At 65.7% G+C, this 23,434-nt stretch overlaps 5 protein-coding genes across 9 annotated transcripts in view; 4 read left to right on the top strand and 1 right to left on the bottom strand.

Annotated features, from left to right (window-relative positions):
* Window positions 1-7,455, top strand: part of BSN (bassoon presynaptic cytomatrix protein) — an 88,469-nt gene extending 81,014 nt beyond the window's left edge. Inside the window, exons 6-12 of one of the 2 annotated variants that reach the window (XM_054640055.2) lie at window positions 528-2,658; window positions 2,962-3,698; window positions 4,049-4,142; window positions 4,271-4,414; window positions 4,600-4,654; window positions 4,741-4,838; window positions 5,361-7,455. In XM_054640055.2, the coding sequence (XP_054496030.2) occupies window positions 528-2,658; window positions 2,962-3,698; window positions 4,049-4,142; window positions 4,271-4,414; window positions 4,600-4,640 (3,147 nt within the window). In that variant the 3' untranslated portion in view covers window positions 4,641-4,654; window positions 4,741-4,838; window positions 5,361-7,455. The remainder of the gene's footprint in view (window positions 1-527; window positions 2,659-2,961; window positions 3,699-4,048; window positions 4,143-4,270; window positions 4,415-4,599; window positions 4,655-4,740; window positions 4,839-5,360) is intronic. The other variant, XM_077184494.1, reaches the window with a different exon arrangement.
* A 127-nt stretch (window positions 7,456-7,582) lies between these two features.
* Window positions 7,583-12,692, top strand: LOC129124799 (acylamino-acid-releasing enzyme-like). Its single transcript, XM_054639916.2, has 22 exons — window positions 7,583-8,159; window positions 8,701-8,830; window positions 8,929-9,055; window positions 9,131-9,224; window positions 9,319-9,394; window positions 9,469-9,632; window positions 9,705-9,842; window positions 9,931-10,022; window positions 10,135-10,175; window positions 10,264-10,385; window positions 10,546-10,606; window positions 10,675-10,772; window positions 10,849-10,900; window positions 10,984-11,072; window positions 11,181-11,319; window positions 11,396-11,479; window positions 11,553-11,633; window positions 11,728-11,816; window positions 11,920-12,110; window positions 12,188-12,290; window positions 12,364-12,470; window positions 12,539-12,692. Exons 1-22 carry the CDS (start codon window positions 7,869-7,871, stop codon window positions 12,642-12,644), a joined length of 2,475 nt encoding a protein of 824 aa, XP_054495891.2. The 5' UTR covers window positions 7,583-7,868; the 3' UTR covers window positions 12,645-12,692.
* A 2-nt stretch (window positions 12,693-12,694) lies between these two features.
* LOC129125019 (acylamino-acid-releasing enzyme-like) lies at window positions 12,695-17,436 on the top strand. Its single transcript, XM_054640257.2, is given in 23 exon segments — window positions 12,695-12,943; window positions 12,946-12,990; window positions 13,089-13,197; window positions 13,270-13,399; window positions 13,499-13,580; window positions 13,674-13,749; window positions 13,880-14,022; window positions 14,225-14,362; window positions 14,436-14,527; window positions 14,618-14,658; window positions 14,723-14,844; window positions 15,016-15,076; window positions 15,187-15,281; window positions 15,364-15,415; window positions 15,486-15,574; window positions 15,760-15,901; window positions 16,030-16,107; window positions 16,180-16,260; window positions 16,337-16,425; window positions 16,516-16,706; window positions 16,780-16,882; window positions 16,956-17,062; window positions 17,143-17,436. Coding segments are annotated over 23 exon segments (2,313 nt in total). The 5' UTR covers window positions 12,695-12,835; the 3' UTR covers window positions 17,282-17,436.
* On the bottom strand, window positions 17,426-22,088 carry MST1 (macrophage stimulating 1). 3 transcript variants are annotated; one of them, XM_054640141.2, is made up of 18 exons: window positions 21,890-22,088; window positions 21,397-21,538; window positions 21,127-21,239; window positions 20,896-21,010; window positions 20,552-20,688; window positions 20,360-20,480; window positions 20,145-20,263; window positions 19,884-20,049; window positions 19,659-19,789; window positions 19,474-19,576; window positions 19,224-19,360; window positions 19,067-19,102; window positions 18,873-18,984; window positions 18,725-18,802; window positions 18,513-18,659; window positions 18,327-18,433; window positions 17,743-17,882; window positions 17,426-17,662 (listed from the first exon to the last, which is right to left on the bottom strand). In XM_054640141.2, exons 1-18 carry the CDS (start codon window positions 21,939-21,941, stop codon window positions 17,501-17,503), a joined length of 2,118 nt encoding a protein of 705 aa, XP_054496116.2. In that variant the 5' UTR covers window positions 21,942-22,088; the 3' UTR covers window positions 17,426-17,500. The 3 variants fall into 3 exon arrangements, with proteins under 3 accessions (XP_054496116.2, XP_054496115.2, XP_077040610.1); XM_054640140.2 differs by having other exon boundaries at window positions 19,884-20,046; XM_077184495.1 differs by lacking the exon at window positions 21,890-22,088 and having other exon boundaries at window positions 20,552-21,030; window positions 21,397-21,414.
* A 401-nt stretch (window positions 22,089-22,489) lies between these two features.
* DAG1 (dystroglycan 1) overlaps window positions 22,490-23,434 on the top strand; it is a 49,870-nt gene continuing 48,925 nt past the window's right edge. The window contains exon 1 of one of the 2 annotated variants that reach the window (XM_054640030.2): window positions 22,490-22,640. The gene's annotated coding sequence lies outside the window, so the exon portion shown is untranslated. The remainder of the gene's footprint in view (window positions 22,641-23,434) is intronic. The other variant, XM_077184564.1, reaches the window with a different exon arrangement.

Genomic DNA, 23,434 nt, shown 5'->3' with positions numbered 1-23,434 from the left:
AGATGCTGTGGGTTGGCAGCATCAGGGCTGTCCCCTGCTCCAGATGGGTCCCCCTTCTCTCTCGAGGAGCAACCACCATGCACGGCTCCACTTAGGGTTGTGGTGGCTCTTGCTCACACCTTTGCCTCCTCACACCAGGGTTGCCTTGGGCAGTCAAGTGCCCAGCCAAGAAGTCCCGGGGCAATTCCTGGGGCAGCAGCACCCACCAGCAATCCCCCAAGTCCCTCTGCCAAGTGCCCGCGGACAGAAAGCATTTTTTGCAGCAGAGGGTATGCACGTGGCCAGCTCAGCGCTTGGCCGGCTGCCACCCCTGGTAATTACTCACAGAAAGCGCCCTGCCTGTTACTTCCATCCTATTTATTGCGCTTTTACATAAACGCTGCTTTCTCAGTGCATGGGGGAACACGTGCACAGCGGGATGCCTCACCCCAGCCCCTAGGGCACGGGAGGACCACTGCAGTGCTTGGGGTGGGACGTGGAGGGGACACCCACCTGCCCCCCTGACCGGATGTCCCTTGGCTTTGCAGGTGGGGGGGCTGCAGTCAAGCTCGCTGGCACGCAAGGTGAAGCGGACGCTGCCCAGCCCACCACCTGAGGAGCCCCACGTCCCCTTGGCAAGCCCAGCTGCCTCTCAGCTCTACCTGAGCAGCCTGGCTCCCAAGGCCACCGCGCCTGTCACTAAGGCCAGCCTACTGAAGGAGCTGGACCGCGACCTGAGGCTGGTGGAGCATGAGGCCACCAAGCTGCGGAAGAAGCAGGCGGAGCTGGACGAGGAGGAGAAGGAGATCGATGCAAAGCTGAAGTACCTGGAGCTGGGCATCACCCAGCGCAAGGAGTCGCTGCTGAAGGATCGGGTTGGTGGGCGGGACCACCCCTACCTGCGCTACCCCGGGGATCGGCGCGACTACCTGTCAGACAGCGAGCTGCACAGCCTGCGCCTCGCTGCCTACGACAGCGCCGGCCTGCGCCCTGCCGGGCAGTACCCCGACTACACCGCCGCCGCCGCCGCTGCCGCGGCCGCCGCCTCCTATGGCGCCTACCCATACCCTGCCCCGCAGGGCCCCACCGCCTTCCCACCACCACGCCTCCAGCACCCCCAGTACCCCACAGCCAGCACCTCACAGGATGGCTTGCCGGCAGCTCCACTGCCCACCTTCACTTCACCTGGTGGCTTCTCGGCCCCCGGCACTGCATACCCAGAGCTGGGCACCCCAGCCCAGCCAGGCTTCCAGCCCCCAAACCCCTACCAAGCCCCGAGCGCCTTCGCTGGGGCAGCCACCATGCCGGCGGCACAGCCCACCCTCTACCAGAGCCCGGCAGACATAGCTGGCGGGCACCAGAAGCCGCGGCAGACTTCCCTGGCTGACCTAGAACAGAAGATCCCCACCAACTACGAGGTAATCGGTGCGGCCACCAGCTCCTCTGCCGTGCCTGACGTCACCTTCAGCACTGCACCGGCGAGCAGTGGCTATGAGCAGTACAAGGCACCTGAGAGCCGGCCGGCTGAGAGAACCAGCACGGCACCGGGCCCCTCAGCCAGCTACTCTTCCGAGTCCCTCTACACCAGTCTGGAGCAAAACATCCCCCGTAACTATGTGATGATCGAGGACATCAGCGAGCTCACCAAGGAGAGTCCAGCAGTGGACGGGCAGAAAGCAGAGCCAGTGGGCACGAGCACCGATAGCCGCCACAGCAGAGAGAAGAGTGATCTAGGGGACACCGAGGGCTCCAGCCGTCCCTGCTGCTACACCAAAGCTGAGGAGGAGTCTGAGGAGGACATCTATGATCACCATGGCCCCGACCATCGTGGGAAGAACAGCTACTACCGGGGCACAGAAAGCAATGGCAGGGTGTCAGGGAGCTCCACCAGCTCAAGCTACTACTATGGGGACAGTGAGTACCGGCACTCCTCACGGATGGACAAGCACAGCTCTGGCACACCACTACCGAAGCATTCATCCAAGAACCTGGCACCTGCTGTCATCTCCTCCAAGCGCAGCAAGCACAGGAAGCAGGGCATGGAGCAGAAGATCTCCAAGTTCTCCCCCATTGAAGAAGCCAAAGATGTAGAGTCAGACCTGGCCTCCTACTCAACAACCACCTCAATTGGCAGCAGCAATGTGGCCTCCAGGGCCAAGAAGCTGCAGGATGAGATCACCTATGGCCTGAAGAAGAACGTCTATGAGCAGCAAAAGTACTACGGTGTCTCCAGCCGGGATCTGGTGGATGAGGAGGAGCGGGTCTACTCTTCCAGCAGCAGAACTCGCTCCTCTGGCTATGGGGTGGAAAAGTCCTCCAGCCGGGAGATGGGCGGCCGGAGCAAGTCCTATGAGCGGGAGAGCATGGAGCGCTCCCAGAAAGTCAGCTCCAAGCCCTCATCCCTCAGCATGAGCCAGAGCCGTGGGCGGGCGCCCATGCGCTCGCAGCACTCGGAGGAGGAGAGCCCTGTCAGCCCCATGGGGAAGTCAATGGGGGGGTCACGCACTGCAGGAGGGCCGGGCCCCCAGTCAGCAGGGGACCCCTGCTCCCAGTTCTGCTCCAGCCACTCGTTGCCTGATGTGCAAAAGCACATCAAAGACGTGCCAAGGAGTCACTCGTACAAGCACGAGGAGGGCTACGGCATGGATGATGCCCATTGCGTTGTCTCGGACAGCGAAGGTAACAGCTCCCCGTGGTGACCACCCCAGAGCATGGCACTTCCCCGGGGCATGCCCGTCCGCTCGTACGCAGAGACACTCTCACCGCCTCAGTTTGCTTGACACGTGCCTTCCTCCCCCTGCCCTGGGTGTTCGGTGTTAGCCGGTCCTGCACGGTGCCCTGCTGTGCCGCGTCCCGTCCCCACCGGCACGTGCTGTCCCCTGCGCGCGTGCCCGCTGCTTGTCCCTCCCACTTCATTGCATGGCTTCCGCCCGCGCAGCCTCGAGCGAGAGATTGACTGTGGTTTGTTTTTGGTTTCTGAAGCCTATCATTTGGGTCAGGAGGAAACAGACTGGTTTGATAAGCCCAGGGAGGCGCGGGCAGAGAGGGTCAGGCACTACGGTGGCCACTCTTCCTCACAGAAGAGACCCCCAGTTAAGCACACCTACCACGATTATGACGAGCCCCCCGATGAAGACCCGTGGCAGCACGACGACTACCCTCAACACCGCGAGCACCGGCACCACAGGGAGTACGATCGCCACGCTGGCTCCTCCCGGCACGCCAGCGACGAGCCCCCACGCCGCTCATCGAAGCAGCACCCACGAGAATCTGGCCGCCATGAGCCCCGTGGCCATGGGCCTTCAGCCGGCCCCAAGAAGGCGCAGCAGCCCGAGTCCCGCGCGCCTTACGGCCCCAGCTCCGCTGATTACGCCCCGTCATCCCGCCCCGCTGCTCACCACCATGGCACTGAGACCCCCAAGGCACAGAAACCTTCCCAGCCGCATGGGCCGGCCACGCCAGCGCCGAAGCAGGAGCCCCTCACGCACCCGCAGCAGCCAGCGGCCAGGCAGCAGCAGGCAGGGCAGCCGGCAGCGCGGCAGCAGCCGGCAGCACGCCAGGCTGCCCAGCCAGCAAGCTCGGCACAGCCTGAGACCAGGGGCAGGACACAGGGAGCCCCCTCGTCCCGGCCACCGCAGCAGCAGCCAGGGCCGGCCCAGGCAGCAGGGAAGGCACCGGCCACGCTCCATGCACAGCCGGGCGGACACCCAGCACCGGCAGTAAGTATGGGCTTAGCTGGCCAGGCTGCATCCTGACCCCACAGCTCTGCCTGGAATCGGCACAGCTGGCTGTGGTCAGGGGCTGGCAGGGGAAGTGTTGGGAATGGGAGCCATGGAGTAAAGTGTATCCCACTCACACACCCAATACAGACACCCATAGGTGCTGTGGAAGCTGCCATCCCCTCGAGGGGACCCAGGAGGGGACATCACTATGTCCTGGATGCCTTGCTGTGTCTTCTGGGGTTGTGGAGCAATGTTTGGGGGTTTCAGTGTCACCTCCCGGCCTGGGCCACCCCTAGCAGATGCTCTATTGGGAGGGTGAGCCCTGAGAGCTGTTTTCTCCTTTCCAGACAAAAGTGGAGCCGACAGACACATCCAAACCTGCAGCAAAAGTGCCACAGCAGCCAGGGAGAGCACCGTCAGCACAGCCCCTGGGAGCAGCAGGTCAGTGAGCCCCAGTGGCACTGTGCCATCTGTCCCGCCTCATGCCAGCTGCCTGGCACCCCAAAGCTCGGCTGAGCTCTCCCAGCCGGGCCTGTCTCCTGCTAACAGTGGCTTCGTTTGTCCCCCAGCAGACAGCAAGGCCGGTCCAAGGGCGGCTGGGCCACGTGGTCCCGCAGGCATGGCCACAGGGCAGCCCGGCGGGGAAGGAGAGAGTGTCTTCTCCAAAATCCTGCCAGGGGGGGCAGCGGAACAAGCAGGCAAACTAACTGAAGGTGAGGGCTGCTCCCGGGATGGGGACAGGGCGATGGTGCTCTTCTGCACTCTGAGATGGAGTCAGGCACCTTGGGGATGGCTGGGTGCAGCCAGTGGGATGCAGTGCTCCCACAGTTCGGGGCCCAGGGAGGTGGGGGACCAGGGTCACTACACCATCCTGACACCTGTCCTGGCTTCCCCACAGCGGTGTCAGCTTTCGGCAAGAAGTTCACTTCGTTCTGGTGAGAGAACGGCACAAGGTGAGTGCAGCCAGCAGCGGGCACTGTGCCGTCGGCTCTCCCTGCCCCGGCCGTGCCTGATGCTCTCCTCCTCCCTTCCACTGCAGGAGTTTGGGAAGTGAGTGGAGATTTGAGTCGTTGCAGTGGAAAAACCTATGAAGAAGCCAATGAATTCAGCACGCGGCGCCAGACTCTGAGTATAACGGTGAGTGTACAGGGCACACCCGCACACGAGTACCCTCTGCCGTTCCACCTCTGAGGTTCCAGCAGCACCACTGTCCTCCGAGCACCTGCTGAGCCCTGCTTTGCCATACTCCCAGCCTCCAGGCTGGGAAAGACACAGCATAGACCCATCCCCTTCGTGTTGGGCCACTCATCGCCATCTTCGTCCCCAGGTGCTGGCCCCAAGCCAAGACGTGGAGGCTTGGCCTTGTTCCACTGTCTCGGCAGCGCTGGTGCAGACCCTGGGTTTCCAGGGAAGCTTTGGGTGGTCCGGGCTCTGCTCCGGGAGCCCGTCCAGCGCGGGGGCGGGCGGAGGCGGCGGCAGCTGCTCCGCCGGCAGTGCCTCTTGGCTCTCTGGGGCCTTTTCTCTCGGGCCAGGGCTGCCGCTCGGCGGGGACCCTTCCGCGGGGAGGGGCTGCTCGGACTAACGCCTCACTCTCTCGCTCTCTCTGTCTCTCTCTCTCTGTTTCTTTCTCTCTCTCTCTCCCTCTCTGTGTCTCGCAAGCTTTTGAAAACAGGGCGATCCCTGGATGCTGGACCAAACGACGGCCGAGCAGGGGCCCGGCGGACGCCCCGGGGCGGGTGCCCCCCACGCCTGGCGAGCAGCTCCGGCGCGGCACTCGGCGAGCCCCGGCAGCTGCCCCGAGGGGATGGGCCTGGTCCGGACCGTCGGGTCAGGCCCCGTAGGTCGGCTGCGGCCCTTTCTCAAGATTATACGCAGAGTTGCTCCCTCTGAACCCCAGCTCTGGCCTCTTCATAGGTTTTTCCCCCCCGCGAGCCGAGGGCTGGGCGCCGTGGGCGCCGCTCCTCCTTCCCGACCCCACCCGCCCCGCCGGGGCCGTCCCCGCGCCCCCTGCACTGCGGCCGCGCTCGGCCCCGCCGGGGAGCCCCGGGGCGCGTCAGCTAGGACCTAACACTGTTTCACTACCGAAATACGAGGCCATAGGACTCTGACAGGCGGCGCGGCCGGCTGGGCGCGTGTCCCGAAGCCATTGGAAGCATTGAAAGGGCCGCGCTCGCCCTCGCCACGCAGCCAGCGCGCCTGCCGCCGGGCACCCCTTTTCTTTCAAGAACAGCCTTAATCATCCCACTTTGATTTCTGTGTATACCTCATCCGCACCGGGGGGTGGGGGGGGGGCACGGGGCGTCGTCAGGGGGGGTCCTTTTTTCCTCGGTTTCTTTGGGTTCATTTTCTTTTGTTTTCGGGGTTTTATTTTTCTAAAGTTTATACCAAATCCTCTTCCCTCTTTGCTTTGTGCGATGAGTTAGCACACGGGCTGTCGTCTGTAGAAGCAATAGAGTGCAGGAGGCTACAAAAGAGCACAAATCCCGTGGAACAAGATCAGGAGAGCTTTGCCTCCGGCAGTATCCTTCCTTTTACTGTGCAATCCAAGTCCTTCTCAAGCCATTTTGCGGGGACGGCCGGCGCAGCGGCCGGCGGCCAAAGCCCACTCGCCCTGCCAGGAGGGGATTCCCAGGGGGGGAGGCAGCCCGAGGAGGGGGCTCGCCCGCGCCCCGCCGCCTCTCCGCGCTGGCAGCGCCCCGCCGACACCCCCGTGGCGGGGGCAGCCGCCCGCTCACCCGCCTGATGTTCTATGCAACGAAATAACACGACTCCAGAACAAGACCTGTGAATAGCTAATCAGTTCAATGTCGCGCCTAAGGGTTCCATCGCAAAGCGTGCCGCCGAGCGACCCGAGAACTATTCAGTACCGACCACCCGTGCGTATGAATTCGTGGCATGTTCGACCCACGGAGGGCCACTTTGCCAAAGGGCAGCCCTAGCGCCCGTGACCGTCTGTCCCGTCGTAGAGCATGGCTTGCTACTTCTCTGCACGGTTCCACCCGCCTTTCAGTGCTTGCTGTTCTTTGCCTGGACTTTTCTTTTTTTCTTCTCCATCAGTCCATCGCTGTACTGAAAGCTCTTAGCAGATTTATGCACTTGTGATCGAGGACCCGGCTGCCGCGGGAAGCCCACGCTTTGTGGCAGATCCCTCGCCGGGAGCTCTGCCGGTCGGTGCCCAAGGCTGGGGGCAGGCCGGCGGCTGTGGCACGGGGGGAGGAGAGCCCCGCGCTCAGCCGCCGCCTCTCCCCGCCATGACAAGTGCAGAGCCCGGGGGTGCCTCCCGCGGGCCGCCGGCCCCGCCGCTCCTCGCGCTGTAAATACTTGTACAGTGTGTCAACCGCACGCGGGACCGAGACCCCCGCCGGGGCCAATGTCGCCGCCCGAGCACATCCGCCACCTTGCCTTCGTGCCTGCCAGGAGCGGGGGCGCGCAGCCCCCCGCCGGGCCGGGCCCCCAGCCCCAGGTGTGGCAATCTGCTGGACAGGGCGGGGGGACGGGGGGTGCAAAGACCGAGGGCCGAGCGCGGCTGGGCGCCGTTTCCAGCGGTAAGTGCGATGCCGGGTGCGCTCCCTCTGAACATTGTGACGGTGTGCGTGTCTGCTGTGCTCTGTGCCACCCGTAGTGACCCCGTACCGTGCCGTACCGTGCCGTACCGTGCCGTACCACCCCCGCCGCTGTGTCGTGACTCCCTCCCAGAAGCTGCCCCCTCACCAGGTGTTTCTGTGGGAACAGAATAAAAAGGACTTGACACAAACCACGGACTGGCCCCGATTCTTGCCTGCCTGCAGTGTGGGGGGCGGGGGATCGGGACCCCTGCCATGGCGGGGGTGGCTGGAATGGATCTGATTGTCACCAAGCACTGTTGACCTCTGCCACTCACAGCTGGGCCGCTGGGATAGGGGGTCCCTGTGGGCATCAAGGACCCGATCTCACCTGCCTGGCCAGGCTGCTGGCTCTGGTGGGCTCCCAAGGGCCCAATCCCCGTTGACAGGGCCACTGCGGGCACCAATGACTAAATCCCACACCCCTGAGCATGGGCCCCCGATGGCCCGATACCCCCCAGCCAGGCTGCTGGACTGGGGATCCCTGTGCCTCTCAAGAGTCCGATCCACCCGGTCCTGCGCATAGAGCCCCTGTTCTGCAGCCACCACCCCTGTTCTGCAAACCATGCCGGGGCGATCCAGAGGCTGCGGGGCCGCGGTCTGTCCCCCGGCTGCCGCCTCAGAGGGTCCCGCGGGCGATCCGGTGGCAGGGGACGACCACCGGGACACGTCGGGGGCGCGGGGGACCCCCCTGCCTGCGGCTGCAGCGTCGCCCGCGCCCACCGGGGGGCGCCTCAAAGCGGGAGGTGGCCCGAGCGCCGCAGCCAATGGGAGGTGCCGCAGGCCGGAGGCCCCGCCCCATCCCGGAAGTGCCGAACCTGGCCCCGACCCCCGCCGCGAGGACATGGAGCCGCCGGTGAGGGGATGGGGGGAGTGACGTCAGAGCCCCGGGACTCCCCCGCTGCCCCCCTCGTCCGTCCCCCGGGAGGCCCGTCCCGCACCGCCCCCCGCGAGCCCTGCGTCCCCCGACCCCGCTGCTCCGCTTGCTCTCCGGCTCGGCACCACCCCGGTACCCTTCCACCTCCTCCATAGACCCCAATTGCTGCAGGACCCTCCTAGGCTCCCTTGCACCCCAGGACCTGCAATCAGGATCCTGGTAGCCACGGGTACCCCGGCAACTGTCCCAGTGCCCTCCTGGTCCCGGCTGTGTACCCCAGGATCTGCTCTCCAGTGCCCTCCTGGTCCCTGGTGCCCCAGTAGTGTCCTGTCTCTGCACCCCCGGTACTGCCCCAGTCCTGCACTACTCTTCTCCCCCCATGTACCCCGGCTCTTCAAGCGCTTCCCCCAGTACCCCCCAAAATTCCCCCCGTCTATATTGGAGCCCCAGTAAGTGCCCCTATGCCCCATTACTCCCCGGTTCGGGCCCCCCTCCCCTCCAGCCGCGGCGTGTCCCGCAGGTACAGCCACGTGCGGAGGAGCTGTCGGAGCTGTACCGAGAGCTGAGCCAGCACCCGGGGCTCAGCACTGCCTGCCTCGGCCCCGACCTCACCACCCAGTACGGGGGCAAGTACTGCAGCCTCTACACCGGTACGGGGATGGGGAGGACCAGGGGGGAAAGAGGGATCCGGGGAGTCCTTGCCTGGCTGGTGGGGATGCAGCTGGTGTCCTCACCCTGCTCCCTGCAGAGTGGTCGCAGCGGGACCTGGCGAGGGCTGAGAACATCAAGTTCTGCCGTCAGTACCTCATCTTCCACGATGGAGCCTCCATTGTCTACTCGGGGCCTGCTGGCACCTGCTCTGAGATCAAGGAAGAGTAAGTCCCATGCTGCCCCCCACACGTGGTCCTCGGGGAAGCGATAAGTGGGGGCTGATGGGCACTCACCCACAGGCTGCTGAGCCGGGAGTCCCCCAGTGGGATGCTGAAGGCAGTCCTGCGCAAGGTCCCTGGCAAGGAGAAGGAGAAAGAGAAGCAGTTCCTGGAGGTGAGGAGGGTTCTGAGGGAAAATGGATATTCACTGGGGTTCGGGGCTGGAACCACACTGTGTCTTGGGACCTCCCTGGCATCTCTGCCCCCAGGTCTGGGATCAGAACCGGAAGGTGAAAAGCATTGACCTGACAGCACTGGACAAGCATGGCAGCGTCTATGATGATGGTGAGGGGCTGGTGGATGCCAGGGAGTGTGGGTTTTCAGGGGACAGGGTGGCCAGTGCTGACCTGCCCCTGCAGACCAGTTTGGGTGCCTTGCCTGGTCTCACTCGGAGACCCACCTGCTCTATGTGGCGGAGAAGAAGCGTCCCAAGGCTGAGTCCTTCTTCCAGAGCAAAGCCCCCGAGCTGGGCACCTCTGATGAGGACATGGGGCACCCCAAGAAGGAGGATGCACCCGTCAAGGTGGGGTCTCCCCACCCTGGGTCAGCTGGGGGCTGGCTGTGTGGCTGTGGGGCTGACCAGACTGTGCCACAGGGCGAGCAGTTCGTGTACCACGAGGACTGGGGAGAGACACTGAGCACCCGCAGTGTGCCCGTCCTCTGCGTCCTGGACATCGAGGGCAACAGCATCTCGGTGCTGGAGGGCATCCCAGAGCACCTCTCTCCCGGCCAGGTCAGGATGGGGAGCTGCAGGGAACCAGAGAAAGGAGGTTTCAGGAGCCAGAAGCATTTTGTGTTGAGTATCTCCCCTCTCCCCACAGGCTTTCTGGTCACCTGAGGACACTGGCGTGGTGTTTGTGGGCTGGTGGCACGACCCCTTCCGCCTGGGGCTGCGGCACTGCACAAACCGCCGGTGAGTCCCTGCAGGGCACCCCACAGCCCAGCCCTGCTGGTAGGACCCTGCAGGGCACCAACCCCACAGCCTGGCCCCCTGACCCCACTGTGACACCCCTCTGTGCTGGCAGGTCAGCGCTCTTCTACGTGGACCTGACGGGTGGGAGATGCGGTAAGCAGTGCACGCCCTGATCCTGCTGGTGCCCTGGCTCCCCTGCCACCCCTCACCATCCCCTCACCATCCCCTCGTCCCCATGCAGAGCTGCTCTCTGAGGACACCAGGGCCGTGTGGTCACCACGACTCAGCCCTGATGGCTGCCGCATTGTCTACCTGGAGAACAATGTCCTGGGCCCCCACCAGCAGTGCAGCCAACTCCGCATGGTGAGCAGCACCAGGGGGACACTGGCAGGCACCAGGGAGGTGCCAGGGTGCCCATGCTTGGTGGGGCTGGCAGGAGGGCAGCAATGTCCCTCCTTGGGCTGCAGTGGGGGCAGGCAGGCTGAGACCCTGCAAAACTTGCCCAATGCCATGTCTCCTGCAGTATGACTGGTACACCAAACACACCAGCACGGTGCTGGAGGCTGTGCCACGGCAAGCATGGGGTGAGTACAGCTCTGGGGGTGTTGGGGGAGACTCAGGGGGATGCTGAGTACCACCACTCTGATCACAGGTGCCTTCCCGGGAATCTACTGTGGCGCACTGCCAGGGATGTGCTGGGCGGCCGACAGCCGCAGGATCCTGCTGGACACGGCCCAGCGCAGCCAGCAGGTGAGGGGGTACTGGGGGACACAAGGGGGCCCTGGCTGGGTCAGGGCTCCGCTGGACTCTGCTCTCATGGCCCTAGGATGTATTCGTGGTGGACACGGCAACAGGCACCACAACTTCGCTGACAGCTGGTGAGTGACAGGTCAATGGGGCCATGCTGGTTCCAGGGGTGGGGAGAGGGTCACACCTGCAGGTCTGACCCCCTCCTCCTCAGATTCTCCCCAGGGAAGCTGGTCTGTCCTCACCATCGACCGGGACCTCTTGGTGGCCAGGTTTTCCACCCCTAGCTGCCCCCCCATGTTGGTAAAGTAATGTCCCCAGTGCCCACCAGCCCCTTGGAATGGGCACTGACCCCTCTCCCCAGTGCCCACCACCCCCTTGGCATGGGCACTGATCCCTCTCCCTGCACAGAAAGTGGCAGTCCTGCCCGCTGCTGGCCATGAGGCACAGACACAGTGGATCTGCCTGCAGGATGCCCCCCCTGTGCCTGGCATCAGCTGGGGCATCCGCACCCTGCAGCCCCCACCAGAGCAGGAGCATCCCCAGTACGGTGAGTGCCCAAGGTGGGGTCAGACTGTGCTCCACCATCCTCACTGCTCCCTGACACCCCCTCCCTGCCTCCACAGGGGGCCTGGACTTTGATGCCATCCTGATGCGCCCAAGCGAGGGTCGCGCTGGCCAGAAGCCCCCCTTGGTCGTGATGCCCCATGGTAAGAGCTTGTCCCCACCCCACTGTACCCCAGCCGGGCAGGGTCACCCCCCTTTTGCTTTTGCCATTTGCAGGTGGTCCTCACTCCGTCTTCACGGCCGGGTGGATGCTGTACCCGGCGGCGCTGTGCCGTGTGGGCTTTGCTGTGCTGCTGGGTGAGTGACACCAGGGCTCTGGTGACACAGCACCCATGGAGGGGTGGGGTGGGGGCATGAAGGAGGAAGGGCTCTGACACTGCTCCCCATGCAGTGAATTACCGTGGCTCACTGGGCTTTGGCCAGGACAGCGTGGCCTCCCTGCCAGGCAACGTGGGCACACAGGACGTACACGATGTGCAGGTATGGCCTGGCACGTGGTCCTGGGGCACTGTGTGCTCCTGCAGGTGCCCTGAGAAGGGCAAGTGGGGCTGCCTTGCTCAGTGGGTGTTCCCTGTGGTGGCAGCTCTGCGTGGAGCGGGTGCTGCAGGAGGAGATGCTGGATGCTAGCCGGGTGGCACTGGTCGGCGGCTCGCATGGGGGCTTCCTGGCGTGCCACCTCATCGGGCAGTTCCCTGACACCTACCATGCCTGCGTGGTCCGCAACCCCGTGGTGAACATTGCCTCCATGGTGGCCACCACCGACATCCCGGACTGGTGAGTACTGCTACCCCAGCTTCCCAGGCTCCTTGCCATCCCGGCCACATATGTGCCCCCAACTCTCTTGCCCGCAGGTGCCTGACAGAGACAGGGCTGCCCTACAAACCTGATGCCCTGCCAGACCCAGCCCAGTGGACAGAGATGCTTCACAAGTCACCCATACGCTATGTTGACCAGGTATGTCACTGTCCCCATCCCTGTCCCTGTCCCCAACAGCAGTGCCAGTGCTGAGGCTGTGCTGCTCCTGCAGGTCCGTGCACCCGTGCTGCTGATGCTGGGGGAGGATGACCGGCGTGTGCCCCCCAAGCAGGGTCTGGAGTATTACCGTGCCCTCAAGGCCCGGGGGGTGCCCACACGGTGAGTGGGGTGCTGAGGGCTTGAGCTGTGGGGTGCAGACACAGCACTAATCCCTGTTTCGCCTCCAGGCTGCTCTGGTACCCAGGGAACAACCACGCGTTGGCTGGTGTCGAAGCTGAAGCTGATGGCTTCATGAACATGGCACTGTGGCTGCTCAAGCACCTGCAGTGCTAAGGGTGCTGACCCCTGCTGCTGACCCCCAATAAACGATGTAGTTCAGCACCCCAGTGTCCCTGGTGGTAGTGCTGGTACCGGTGTCATTTCCACTCCAGGAGCTGGTGGCCACTGGACGTTTCAGCTGCCCGGGTGTGCGGTTGTGCCATGGGGATGTGTTGGGCCGTGGGAAGGGTGACCCCGGCCTGGCCATGCGGGGCAGCGGGGAGCGGCTGGAGGGCTGGCACCGGCCGGGCGCTGCCGCCGGGCTCCTCCCGCCTGCTTTGGCAGCCGTCCCACTGCAGGCGGCAGGCCCGGCCCGGCAGAGAACAGCCCCATGGCCACAGCGACCGAGAAGGGTGTGGAGGTGGGCAGGGGCCTCAGGGGGAACTGTGTGGGTGGGCACAGCCCCGCTTCAGGCGGGGGACATGGGCAGGGGGTGAGCATGTCCCTTCCTTCATCCAGGCGGCCCACAGCCCCGCTGCCTGCTACCGGGAGCTGAGCCGGTTCCCTGCCGTCACCCGTGCCGCCCTGAGGGCCGCGGCTGGGGGCCAGACCTTCCAGCTCTACACCGGTGAGTGGCGGGCCCGGCCACCCCCGCGCCTTTGTCCCGGTGTGAGCGGGCGCTGACGGTCCCGTCCCTCAGAGTGCAGCCGCCCCGACCTGGCCCGCCGGCGGCTCCTGCGCTTCGGCCGCCACTACAGCCTGCGGCGCACAGCCGGCCGCCAGGGCCTCGCCGTCAGCCGGACCGCGCTCAGCGCCGAGATCCACAGCCAGTAGGGCGCGGGCGGGTGCGGGATGGGGCGCTGTGTCTGTGCCGTGGCCGGTGCCCACAGCGCACGGCCCGCCGCAGCCGCCGTCCCTCCCGCCCTCAGGCTCCTCAGCCAGGACTCGCCCACGGGCCAGCGCCGCGCCGCGCTCAAACGCTGCCCGCCGCAGGGCCGCGAGCTGCTGGAGGTAACGCGGCTGTGCCGGTCGCTCACCGGGGCGGTCCGAGTGCCAGTGCAGGGCGGTGGCACCGTGTACACCGTGTGCCGCCCGTCCCCCCAGGTGTGGGACAGCGGGGGATGCAGCCACAGCGTGGATCTCACGGCGCTGGGGAAGCATGGGGACGTCTACACGGAGGGTAGGGCCCCTTCCCCATGGTTCCCGCCCACATCAGGGGGGAGGTTGGTGTGGCCAGCAGCCCTGGTGGCTACCTGGTGCCCAGCTGTGCCTGTACCAGGCTGGGCTTTGGCACTTCTTTGCCATGCCAGGGCCTTTTGCCTGCCTGGCCTGGTCACACTCAGAGACACGGCTCCTCTATGTGGCTGAGAAGAGCCGGCCCAAACCGCAGCCCCCCTGCCCCTGGGATGTGCCAGGAGCAGCCTGGCCAGCAGCAGAGGATGAGGATGAGGAGGTAGGTGCCCCATGAGTGTTTTCAAGTGCACCCCCAACATGCCATGCACACTGTGAACATGGGACAAGTCCCTTTGGCACACCAGGCACCCCCTGAACATGCTGTGCACCCCATGAGTGCGCTGTACATCCCATGAGTGTGTCATGGACAGAGCTGCATGCCTGGAGGCACCGGCCATGGGGCTGATGGGTCTGTGCCACAGGGCAAGCAGTTTGTGTACCACGAGGACTGGGGGGAGGCCCTGAGCACACGCAGTGTGCCCGTCCTCTGCGTCGTGGACCTGCAGGACCTCAGCCTGTCAGTGCTGGAGGGAGTCCCGGAGCACCTCTCCCCTGGCCAGGTCAGGATGGGGTGCAGGGAGCATCCCAGGGGATCCAGCCTGGGGCTGTGGGATGAGCCTGACTGTCACACAGGCCCTGTGGTCCCCGGATGACCATGGTGTGGTGTTCGTGGGCTGGTGGCACAAGCCCTTCCGCCTGGGGCTGAACGCCTGCTCCAACAGGAGGTGGGTCCCAGCCAGCAACCAGCACCATGCCAGGATGTCCATGCAGTGTCAGCACAGTGGGGGTCCAACCTGACCACTCTTTCCTCCCAGGTCAGGGATTTTCTACTTGGACCTGGCCAGCGGGTGCTGCGGTGAGTGCTGGGGCGCTGGGGGTGCCCGGGTGTCCCTGGGATGCTGACCCCTTGCTGCCCACAGAGCTGCTGTCAGCAGAGAAGGGGTCTGTCTGCTCGCCCCGGCTGAGCCCTGATGGCCAGCGCCTGCTCTACCTGGAGGGGGCTGTGGGGGGGCCCCACCGGCAGTGTCTGCGCCTGTGCATGGTGAGTTGGGCCTCACGGGCACCAGGCATGGCTGTGCCACCTTGTGCTGCCAGCACAGTGCCCAGGTGTCACAGCCTCTCGTGGTGCCTGGCTGGGGTGGGGGTGTCCCCAAGCCTCCCTGCCTCAGTTTCCCCTGGCATGGGTCCATCCCTGAACACTAGCTCTCCCCAGCTCACCTGGCAGACAAGGCAGACAGTGACAGTGCTCGATGTGGTTCAGGAGCCCACGGAGGGTGAGGAAGGCATGGTGGGCAGAGCTGGGTTCTGATGGGGGACTGGTGCCACCCCCTGCCAGGTGCCTGTGACCCTGGCTCACCAGCCCAGCACTCTGCCCCACTTGCAGCCTTTGCCGGGCTCTACACAGAGGCGCTGCCCCCGCGGTGCTGGGCAGCTGACAGCCGGCGAGCCGTGCTGGGCACTCCTCAGCGGAGCCGCACGGTGAGTCCAGGGCATGGCAGGGCCAGGGATGTGACCACACAGCCCATGGTGACACTGCTGCCTGTGCTCTGCACCCCCACAGGACCTGCTGCTCGTGGATACGGAGGCGTGCACCGTCACCAACCTCACAGCAGGTACATGGTACCAGCCACCCATGGTGCTCTAGTGAGCAGCTGTGGTCACCAACACGTGTTCTGTCCTCAGGGTCATCTGATGGGTGTTGGGAGCTGCTCACTCTCCAGTGGGACCTGCTGGTGGCCACCTGCTCAGCCCCCCACCACCCCCCCAGCCTGGTGAGCAGTGCCCTGGCACATGCAGCACAGTGGGATATGGCACAGCAATATGCAGCTAGGCACAGCTCAGTGTGGCACACATGCCATGATGTGGTGTGGCACAGCCAGATCCAGTATGTCACAGCCTTGGCATGGCACAGCCTTGTCACAGCACAGCCCCAGTGTCATCCATTGCCTGTGTCCAGGTGGTGGCTGTGCTGCCACCAGCAGGCCACGAGCTGCCCCTTGGTTGGGTGCCAGTGGAGGACACCCCAACCGTTCCTGGTGTCACCTGGAAGACCCTGACGATCCAGCCACCCTGCAGTGGGCAGGGTCTTGACGCACAGGGTGAGCCCCTGGGGGCCCCTGCTGCACCTCGGTGCTGCCTGGGTGCCAGGAACCCCAGGAGTGGCGAGGGGCAGGGTGCTGGGTGTCCAGGGTGGTGGCTGCTGAGTGGGACCCCTTCTCTGGTGCAGATACCCAGGCTTTTGAGGCCCTTCTACTGAGCCCCTCAGATGGCACACCACTGCACCCCCTCGTTGTGTGCCCCCATGGTGAGTGCAGGGACAGTGGGGACACCCTGGCAGTGCTGCTGGCAGCCCAGGTGATGCCCATGCTGGCCCCAGGTGGCCCCCATGCTGTCTTCGATGCCCGCTGGCGTCCGAGCATGGCTGCGCTGTGCCAGCTGGGCTTCGCCGTGCTCCTGGGTGAGTGCTGGGGAGCTCGGGGACATGTGGCCTTGTGTCCCAGTGAGACATGGCACCCACGGACCTGTCTCCTCAGTGAACTACCGTGGCTCCCTGGGCTTTGGCCAGGCCAGCATCAGCTCCCTGCTTTCCCGTGTGGGTGAGCAGGATGTGGCAGACACCCAGGTGAGGGGTGCTGGGCTGAGGGTGCTGGGGGGATGCTGCTGGGAGGATGCTGCTGTTTGGGTGCCAATGGTGGGTGCCCCACGGGTGCAGCTGGCAGTGGAGCAGGCGCTGCACAGAGAGCCCCTGGACCCACACCACCTGGCCCTGCTGGCTGGCTCCCACGGAGCCTTCATCGCCCTCCACCTCCTCACCCGTGAGCCTGAGCGTTACCAAGCCTGTGCCCTGCGCAGCCCTGTCTCCAACCTGCCCGCACTGCTGGGCACCTCTGACATCCCTGACTGGTGAGTGCCAACCCCATCCTGTGCCATGCCATGCCATGTCCCTGTGATACCTACTGGTGTCTCTGTGCTGCAGGCGCTACACCTCCCTGGGGCTGCCCTACTCCTTTGAGCGAGTGCCATGTGCTGAGGAGGTGGCCACCATGCTACTGCGCTCGCCCATCGCCCAGGCAGCCCAGGTAGGGCAGAGTGAGGATGGCTGTGGGGTGCCAGGTGTGGGGTGTCAGACACCCACTGAGGGCAGTGCTGCAGGTGCAGACACCGGTGTTGCTGTGCGTGGGCGCTCGGGACCGGCGCGTCAGCCCCACGCAGGCGCTGGAGCTGTACCGGGTGCTGCGGGCCAGGGGTGTGCCAGCACGGTGAGTGGGGTGCAGGTGGGAGCCAGGAGGGAGCTCTGGGGTGCTGGATGGGCATCTTCCTGTCCTGTCCCTCCCCACAGGCTGCTGTGGTACCCTGAGGGTGGCCACGCACTGGCTGGTGTGGAGACAGAGGCCGATGTCTTCAAGAACTGTGCCCACTGGTTCCTCCAGCACCTGGGACAGCCTAGGTGGGATGGGACAGGCCAGCACAGCCCCTAGTGCCCACAGTGGTCCTGGGCTATGCCAGCCCCAGGGTGACTGCTGGCCCTGGGGACCACACCAGCACCAGAAGCAGATGGAGTGAATGTAGCCAAGGGCAGAGATGTCGGTTGGGGTTTGGTGTTAAATAAAAGTGAGACCCTGTGCAGTGTCAACCCCTGTGGCCAAGGCTGTGCCTTTATTGTGTAGTGGCAGCTATGCCAGGCTGGGAATGCCAGCTCAGCCCATCTTCATCACCTTGTAGATCCAGTCAACATAGAGGGAAACACGGATGAAGAGGGCAGGCAGGTCAGTGCGGGCACACACACGGGAGGGGGTGATCACTCCCTCCAGCACCCAGCAGTCAGCGGTGAGACAAGCCAGTGGTCCGCCGTAATCGCCCTGTGGCACGAAGAGAGTGGTGTCACCCTGGTGCCAGCACCTTCCCTCACCCAGGGGTGGGTGTCCCCAGCCCAGCTCACCTCGCAGGCTCCCACTCCAGCACGCAGCGGGGCAGTGCACAGCTCGCTCTCCTTGAGGCGCCCCCGCAGTGCCCTGTTGCACTCGCTGTGGGCCAGCACTGGCAGCCGCGCCACGTTCAGCACGCTGCCATCCGCCGTGCCTGCGGGCAGAGAGCGCGGGGCAGCGGGCACAGGAGGGAGCACCAGTGTGCAGGGATACAGGGGAATGGCACAGGCAGGGGATGCTGTGCGCAGGGAAATGCATGGACAGGAGGATGACATGGCAGTAATGTCATTGCAGGAGGATGCGGAAGGGAGATAATGTGGAAGAGGGATGCCATGGACAGGGTGATAGCAAGGGCGAGAGATGCTGTGGGCAGGGGGATGGAATGGGCAGGAAAACACCATGGAAGGGAGATGCTGTGAGCAGGGGTATGCCAGGCATCTGGGGGTTGCTGCCGGCAAGGGATACTTCGAGCAAGGGATGCTGTGAGCAGGGAGATGCCATGGACATGGGGATGCTGTGGGCAGAGGGGATGGAATGGCTTTGGCAGGGGCTGTATTGAACAGGGAATCCCCCAGCAGGGGCTGCCTGTGACAGGTACCTCTGGTTTCCCCCCAGCCGGCGATCTCGCAGACAGTGCCTGCAGGCACAACATAGCGCTCGGGGGGCAGGCAGATCAGGGCCACACGCCTGGTCAGAGCAGCTGGCCTGTGGCAAAAGGGGCAGTGGGACAGTGCCAGCCTGGCCAGCAGTGGAGCATGGCAGAGGCCAAGGCACAGCCACTCACCTTGCTAGCTTCAGCATCACCAGCTGGGACTCAGAGGGTCCGCAGACAATCCGCACGATGGGGATGGTCTGTTGGTCAGGATCCCCAGGGCCAGGGTCCTTGAAGAGCGTCCCCAGCTGCACCTCATAGCCCGTCAGGTCGGCATCGCTGTGGGACAGGGACATGAGGGCACAGGGGAGTCCCACCACCCCATGCCCCAGCCTCAGCCTTACCAGGAGAAGAAGCACTGGCGTGTGCTGATCACCCACTGCTCTTTCACCAGGGATCCCCCGCAGAAGTGCACACCAGCCCTGTGGGGACAGGGGTTGAGCTCTGGGGGGACACTGAGTACATGGCAGCGCACGTGGGACACCCCCTCACCGGTTGCGGATGCTGACAGTCCAGGGCGAGTTGCCAGGCTGGCCACCAACGATGCGCCCCTTCTGCTGCAGCCTCTCCTCCCGCTGGCCACACTGCTCAAATGTCACTGTGTCTGTGGGCAGGGTGGGCATCAGCTGGGGCTGTACCACCAGCACCCACCCCAGAGTGCCCACCCAGGACCCGTGGGCCGCCACCTGTATTCTCCATGATGGAGGGCACTGTGCTGCCAGCTGCAGAGAGAAAACAGAGGGTAGCAGTGGCACAGGATCCAGCCACCCCGAGGGGACCAAAACTACCCTGTGTGTGGCCAGGGTCCCCTCTAGCTCTGCAGGGATGTGGGTACGGGCTCACAACAGGGCTTGATGGCACAATAGTCGAAGGGGGTACGGGGGTCCATGGTGTAGCACCAGGGGCCATGGCTGTCATCATCGGGGTTGCGGCAGTAGTTCTCCTCCAGGCGTGCCTCAGGGTGGGTGGCAGGTGAGATCCTGCCAGGAGGCAGTCACCATCACTGTCACCATCCCCATCCTCATCTCCAACTCCACCTCAATCCCATCTCCATCCCCATCCATGTATCCACCACCCCCTCTCACACACTCACTGGGGCATGTGGGGTGTCTGGGCAGCCCAGGGCTGGCAGGTGATTCCCTTGCGGGTCTTGCTGACGTGGCCGTGGTAGTGCTTGCCGTGGCCGTGGTAGCACTCTGGAGACAAGCAGGGAGAGCTGGCATCCCTCACAGGGGCACGGGGCTGGGCACCTAGGGACAGGTGCCTGGGGCGGCTCACCTTGGGCATCCTGCTCATCAGGGCAGCGGCGGATGTGGAAGCAGAAGGCGATGCGGACGGTGGGGCGGGAGGTGAAGCACCACGGTGCCTCTGATCCGTCGGGGTTGCGGCAGTAGTTCTCCTGCAGGTCCCTGGAGGAGGGGGCACATGGCTGTCCCCTCTCAATCCCACTCTCATGGGTGCTGCCCAGCACCACCCTTCTGGGGTGCACAGCCATCTCCTTACTTGCACGGGTACTTCTCAGGCACGAAGTGATGCTTATGGGGCACCTGGGAGTCCCAGCGCTGGCAGGGGATCCCCGACACAGTAACATTCACTTGGCCTCGGTAGCCTTCACCCTTTCCCCTGAAGCAGCCATTGGTGACGTTGACAGGCCGTGGGCGTTTTTCTGCTTGTGTGGCCAGAGAGAGGGGCAGAGTAGCAGGGTCAGGAGTGGCACCCAGGACCCTCAAGGCCCAGCAGCGCACGATGCTGGTGGGGACTTACTGCAGATGCGGATGCGGCAGTACTCGCGCTCCCGCTCGGGGTCGGTGGTGTAGCACCAGGGCCGCTCGGAGCTGTCAGGGTTGCGGCAGTAGTTGTCATCTAGCCCCTTGTCAGGGTACCTGGGCCAGAGACAGGGAGCAGCAGTTGGGGCGGCACCATCACCCCAGCACCTGGCACTCGAGGGCAATGCACTGCTGGGGACTGGGGGCCAGTACTTGTTGGGGTGGTAGGGGTGTTTGTGTGGGTGCTGCAGGTCCCAGCGCTGGCACTCCGTCCCTGATTCGGTGTGGTCCACGGTGCCACGGTAATCCTCCCCATTGCAGGTCATGCAGACAGCTGCCAACAACCACAGAGCTCAGTGTGGGAGAAAAATAGAGCACAGGGTGATCCTGGGATGTGGCACTCACCATCCTCACACTTCTTTATGCCGCAGCTCTGGTGCCGGACATTGGGATCAACGGTGTAACACCAAGGGCCCCGCTTGTCCCGGTCAGGGTTTCGGCAGTAATTCTCCTCCAGCCCATTGCGAGGGGATGGCAGAAACCTGCTGGCAGCAGAGTGGGTAGGAGGGCTGACAGGAATCCTTTGCCCTGGAGCGGGCACAGCAAGGATGATGCACCACCCCGTCAGTGCCATTGCCCCCAAGCTGTACCCATTGCTCCTGTGCTATCCACACTGCTCCCACCCCATTCCCCATTGCCCCATGCTGCCCAGGGTAGGTGCCATGGGAGAGCCAGGGACACGGGGGCACCTGTGATCATGTGGTGTTGTGGCTCGCCAATGCTGGCAGCGCAGCCCTTTCTCCGTGATGGCCCGTGTGCCGCGGTAGCTGGAGCCATCGCCCCCGATGCAGTCCCGCAGGTAGTCTGAGCAGAGCCAGGCACCTCTTCAGAGCCCCAGGGCCGGGTCAGAGCAAATGGGCAATGAGGAGTCCTGTGCCCAGTCTGTGGTGTCCCCATGCCCACCCATGGCACCAGCCCACCTTTCTTCTGGTACAGGTCATAGCGGATGTTCTTCTGCAGCTGGATGCGGGGTGAGTGCTGGGTCCAGGGCAGCAGCTGGCACAACTGGCTCTGCTGGTCATGGTGGAAAGCCCTGGGAGGCACAGCAGGAATCTGGCATGGCACTGTGTGAAGCCAGGGCCAGCAGGACCTGGGTCACACACGTGAGCACCCAGTGTCCAAGTGCAGTGACCCGGTGTTGTGGCCCGTGCACTCCCACCTGCCCCAGGGTGGCGCCGTGTCCTGCTCACCGGCAAGCCAGGCTGGTGGCACAGCGCTGGGCACACTGCTCCGCAGTGCCCTGCTCCGGCAGTGGTGGCGGTGAGTCCATAGGCACTGCCAGCAGCTCGGTGGCTCGCAGGCGCTGGAAGTCATTGAGGGGTGAGCGGTGGCCTGGGGAGTGTGGCAGGAGCTCAGTGTGCCCATGGGGGCACAGCATGAGCACTGGGGCCCTGTGGAGTGTTGGATCCCTGCCCCACAGAGGAAGATCTCTCTGTCCCACAGAGCATGGGATCCATGTCCTATGGAGGAGGGGAACTCCGTCCTATGGAGCAGGCGATCCCTGTCCTATGTCCTGATCCATGTGCCCTGGAGCAGGAGGGTCCCCGCCCTACATCACCCGCTGCTTCCGGCATCCCCCGTCCGCCGTGGGACGGGGCATGGCCTGCAGGCTCCCGGCCCGGCCTTGGGCCCCGCACTGCCCAGTGCCCTCCAGCCCCATGGCGACCCAGCCTGGGGCCCTACCTGAGCCCAGAGCCGCGGCCAGGGCGAGCAGGACCCCCAGCACGGGCTGCATGGCGGCGGCCCCGCGTTCCCGGGCCGCTGGAGCTCCGGAACGGCCCCGAGCAAATATTTGCGGTCAGGCTCGGGCCAGGCGGGGCCGGGGTCACCCCGCGGCGGGCACGCGTGGGGCCGGGCGGGGCCAGGTCAGGGGGCGGGACTGAAGCGGAGGGGGCGTGGCCTGGTGCGGCGGGGCGGGGCCAGGCGGGCCCGGGGTCACCCCGGGGCGGGCACGTGCGGGGCGGGGCCTGAGCGGCGGGGCGGGTTCTGGCGGGGCCGGGGTCACCCCGCGGCGGACCCGCGAGGGGCGTGGGTGGGCCCTGCGCGCAGGAGGCGGGCCCGGAGCAGCGGGGACGGGTCCTGCGCCAGTGAGGCGGGGCCTGGGGGTGGGGTGGGGCCCTGGAGGCGGGGCAGGGGGCGGGGCTGTTCGACGGGCCCCACGGGAGCGGGCGGGGCTCTGGGGCGGGGCTCTGGGGCGGGGCGTGGCCGCACGGGGCAGCTTGGCGGGGCGGGGCGGGGAGGGGCGTGGCCAGCGCTGTAGCCGGGCGCCGATTGGTCGCGGCGCGCTCGTGCCGCTGGTTGCCAGGCGCCGCGCGCGCGCGCCAGCCCCGCCCCCGGGTACGTGCCCGCGCGGGGTCGCGCTCGCGCCGCGCCGCCCGCTCGGTGCGTCGGGGCCGCGGAGCCGGCGGGAGCGGGGCCGGGCCCGGCGTGCACGGTGAGAGCGGGGACGGAGGAACCGCGACCGGCCGGAGCGGGGCTGCGGCGGCACCTGCCGGGCCGCCCTGCCCTTGGCGGCGGGGAGCGGGGCTGGCGGCGGTGGCGCGGCCTGGGCAGAGGCGCGGCGGGCCCGGGCCTGGCGGAGAGCGGGCGGCGGGGTGGCTTTCCCGGCGCGGCGCCGCCTCAGCTCGGCGCGCCCTCCGTGGCCTGCGGGACCGGCCCCGTGCCGCCTTCCCGCCGGGCCGCGCTCCCTCCGCGCCGCTTTCCCGCCGCCGCCCTCGGCCCTGGGTGGGCGCCGCGCCCGGGAGTGCTCGGTGGGGCCGGGCGGGAGGCGGAGCGGGCCCGGGGCTTCAAGCGGCTGCGGCGGCCCGGGCTCTGCCGGGTGAGTCTCGGGGCTTCGCCGGGATCGGCCCAGGTGCTGTCGGTGGCGGCAGCCGGCTCCGGTTGTGACAAACCCCATGTGGGCGTCCCGGGCTCTCCCCGCTCGCCGGGACCGGCCCGGCGCCGTGGGAGCACAGGTGGGTGCCCAGGTAGTGGCGGAGCTGTGCGTTCCTCAGGGACGGGCGGCTGTCCCGGGCAGCGGGGCCCTGTGGGGCTCCGTGGGCCCCGCCGCTTCCCGGGGCTGACCTTGGCTCCGGGCACCGCGAGCGTGACTAACAGCAGCGGCTGTTCCGGGAGGGACAGACCCACAGGCTGACTTTATCTGCAGTCCCCGGGGCAGGTGACTAAAGGCAGGTTAGTGGTTCTACCGCCCAAAAAGGTCTAAATGGCAGATAGTACTTGTGGCCTCCC

This window comes from Agelaius phoeniceus, chromosome 11 (assembly GCF_051311805.1).
Source record: "Agelaius phoeniceus isolate bAgePho1 chromosome 11, bAgePho1.hap1, whole genome shotgun sequence".
NCBI lineage: Eukaryota > Metazoa > Chordata > Aves > Passeriformes > Icteridae > Agelaius > Agelaius phoeniceus.
Note: the sequence above shows the minus strand (reverse complement) of the source record. Positions and strands in the feature narration are given on the sequence as shown.

Coding starts and splice junctions, on each gene's coding strand:
- MST1 (XM_054640141.2), bottom strand. CDS start 21,941: ATGCAGCCCGTGCTGGGGGTCCTGCTCGCCCTGGCCGCGGCTCTGGGC. Junction 20,264..20,359: donor CACCCCTACCACCCCAACAA/GTACTGGCCCCC, acceptor TCTCTGGCCCAG/GTACCCTGACAAGGGGCTAG. Junction 20,050..20,144: donor CTGCCGCATCCGCATCTGCA/GTAAGTCCCCAC, acceptor TGGCCACACAAG/CAGAAAAACGCCCACGGCCT.
- LOC129124799 (XM_054639916.2), top strand. CDS start 7,869: ATGCCGGGGCGATCCAGAGGCTGCGGGGCCGCGGTCTGTCCCCCGGCT. Junction 8,831..8,928: donor GTACTGCAGCCTCTACACCG/GTACGGGGATGG, acceptor TGCTCCCTGCAG/AGTGGTCGCAGCGGGACCTG. Junction 10,607..10,674: donor TGTGCCACGGCAAGCATGGG/GTGAGTACAGCT, acceptor CTCTGATCACAG/GTGCCTTCCCGGGAATCTAC.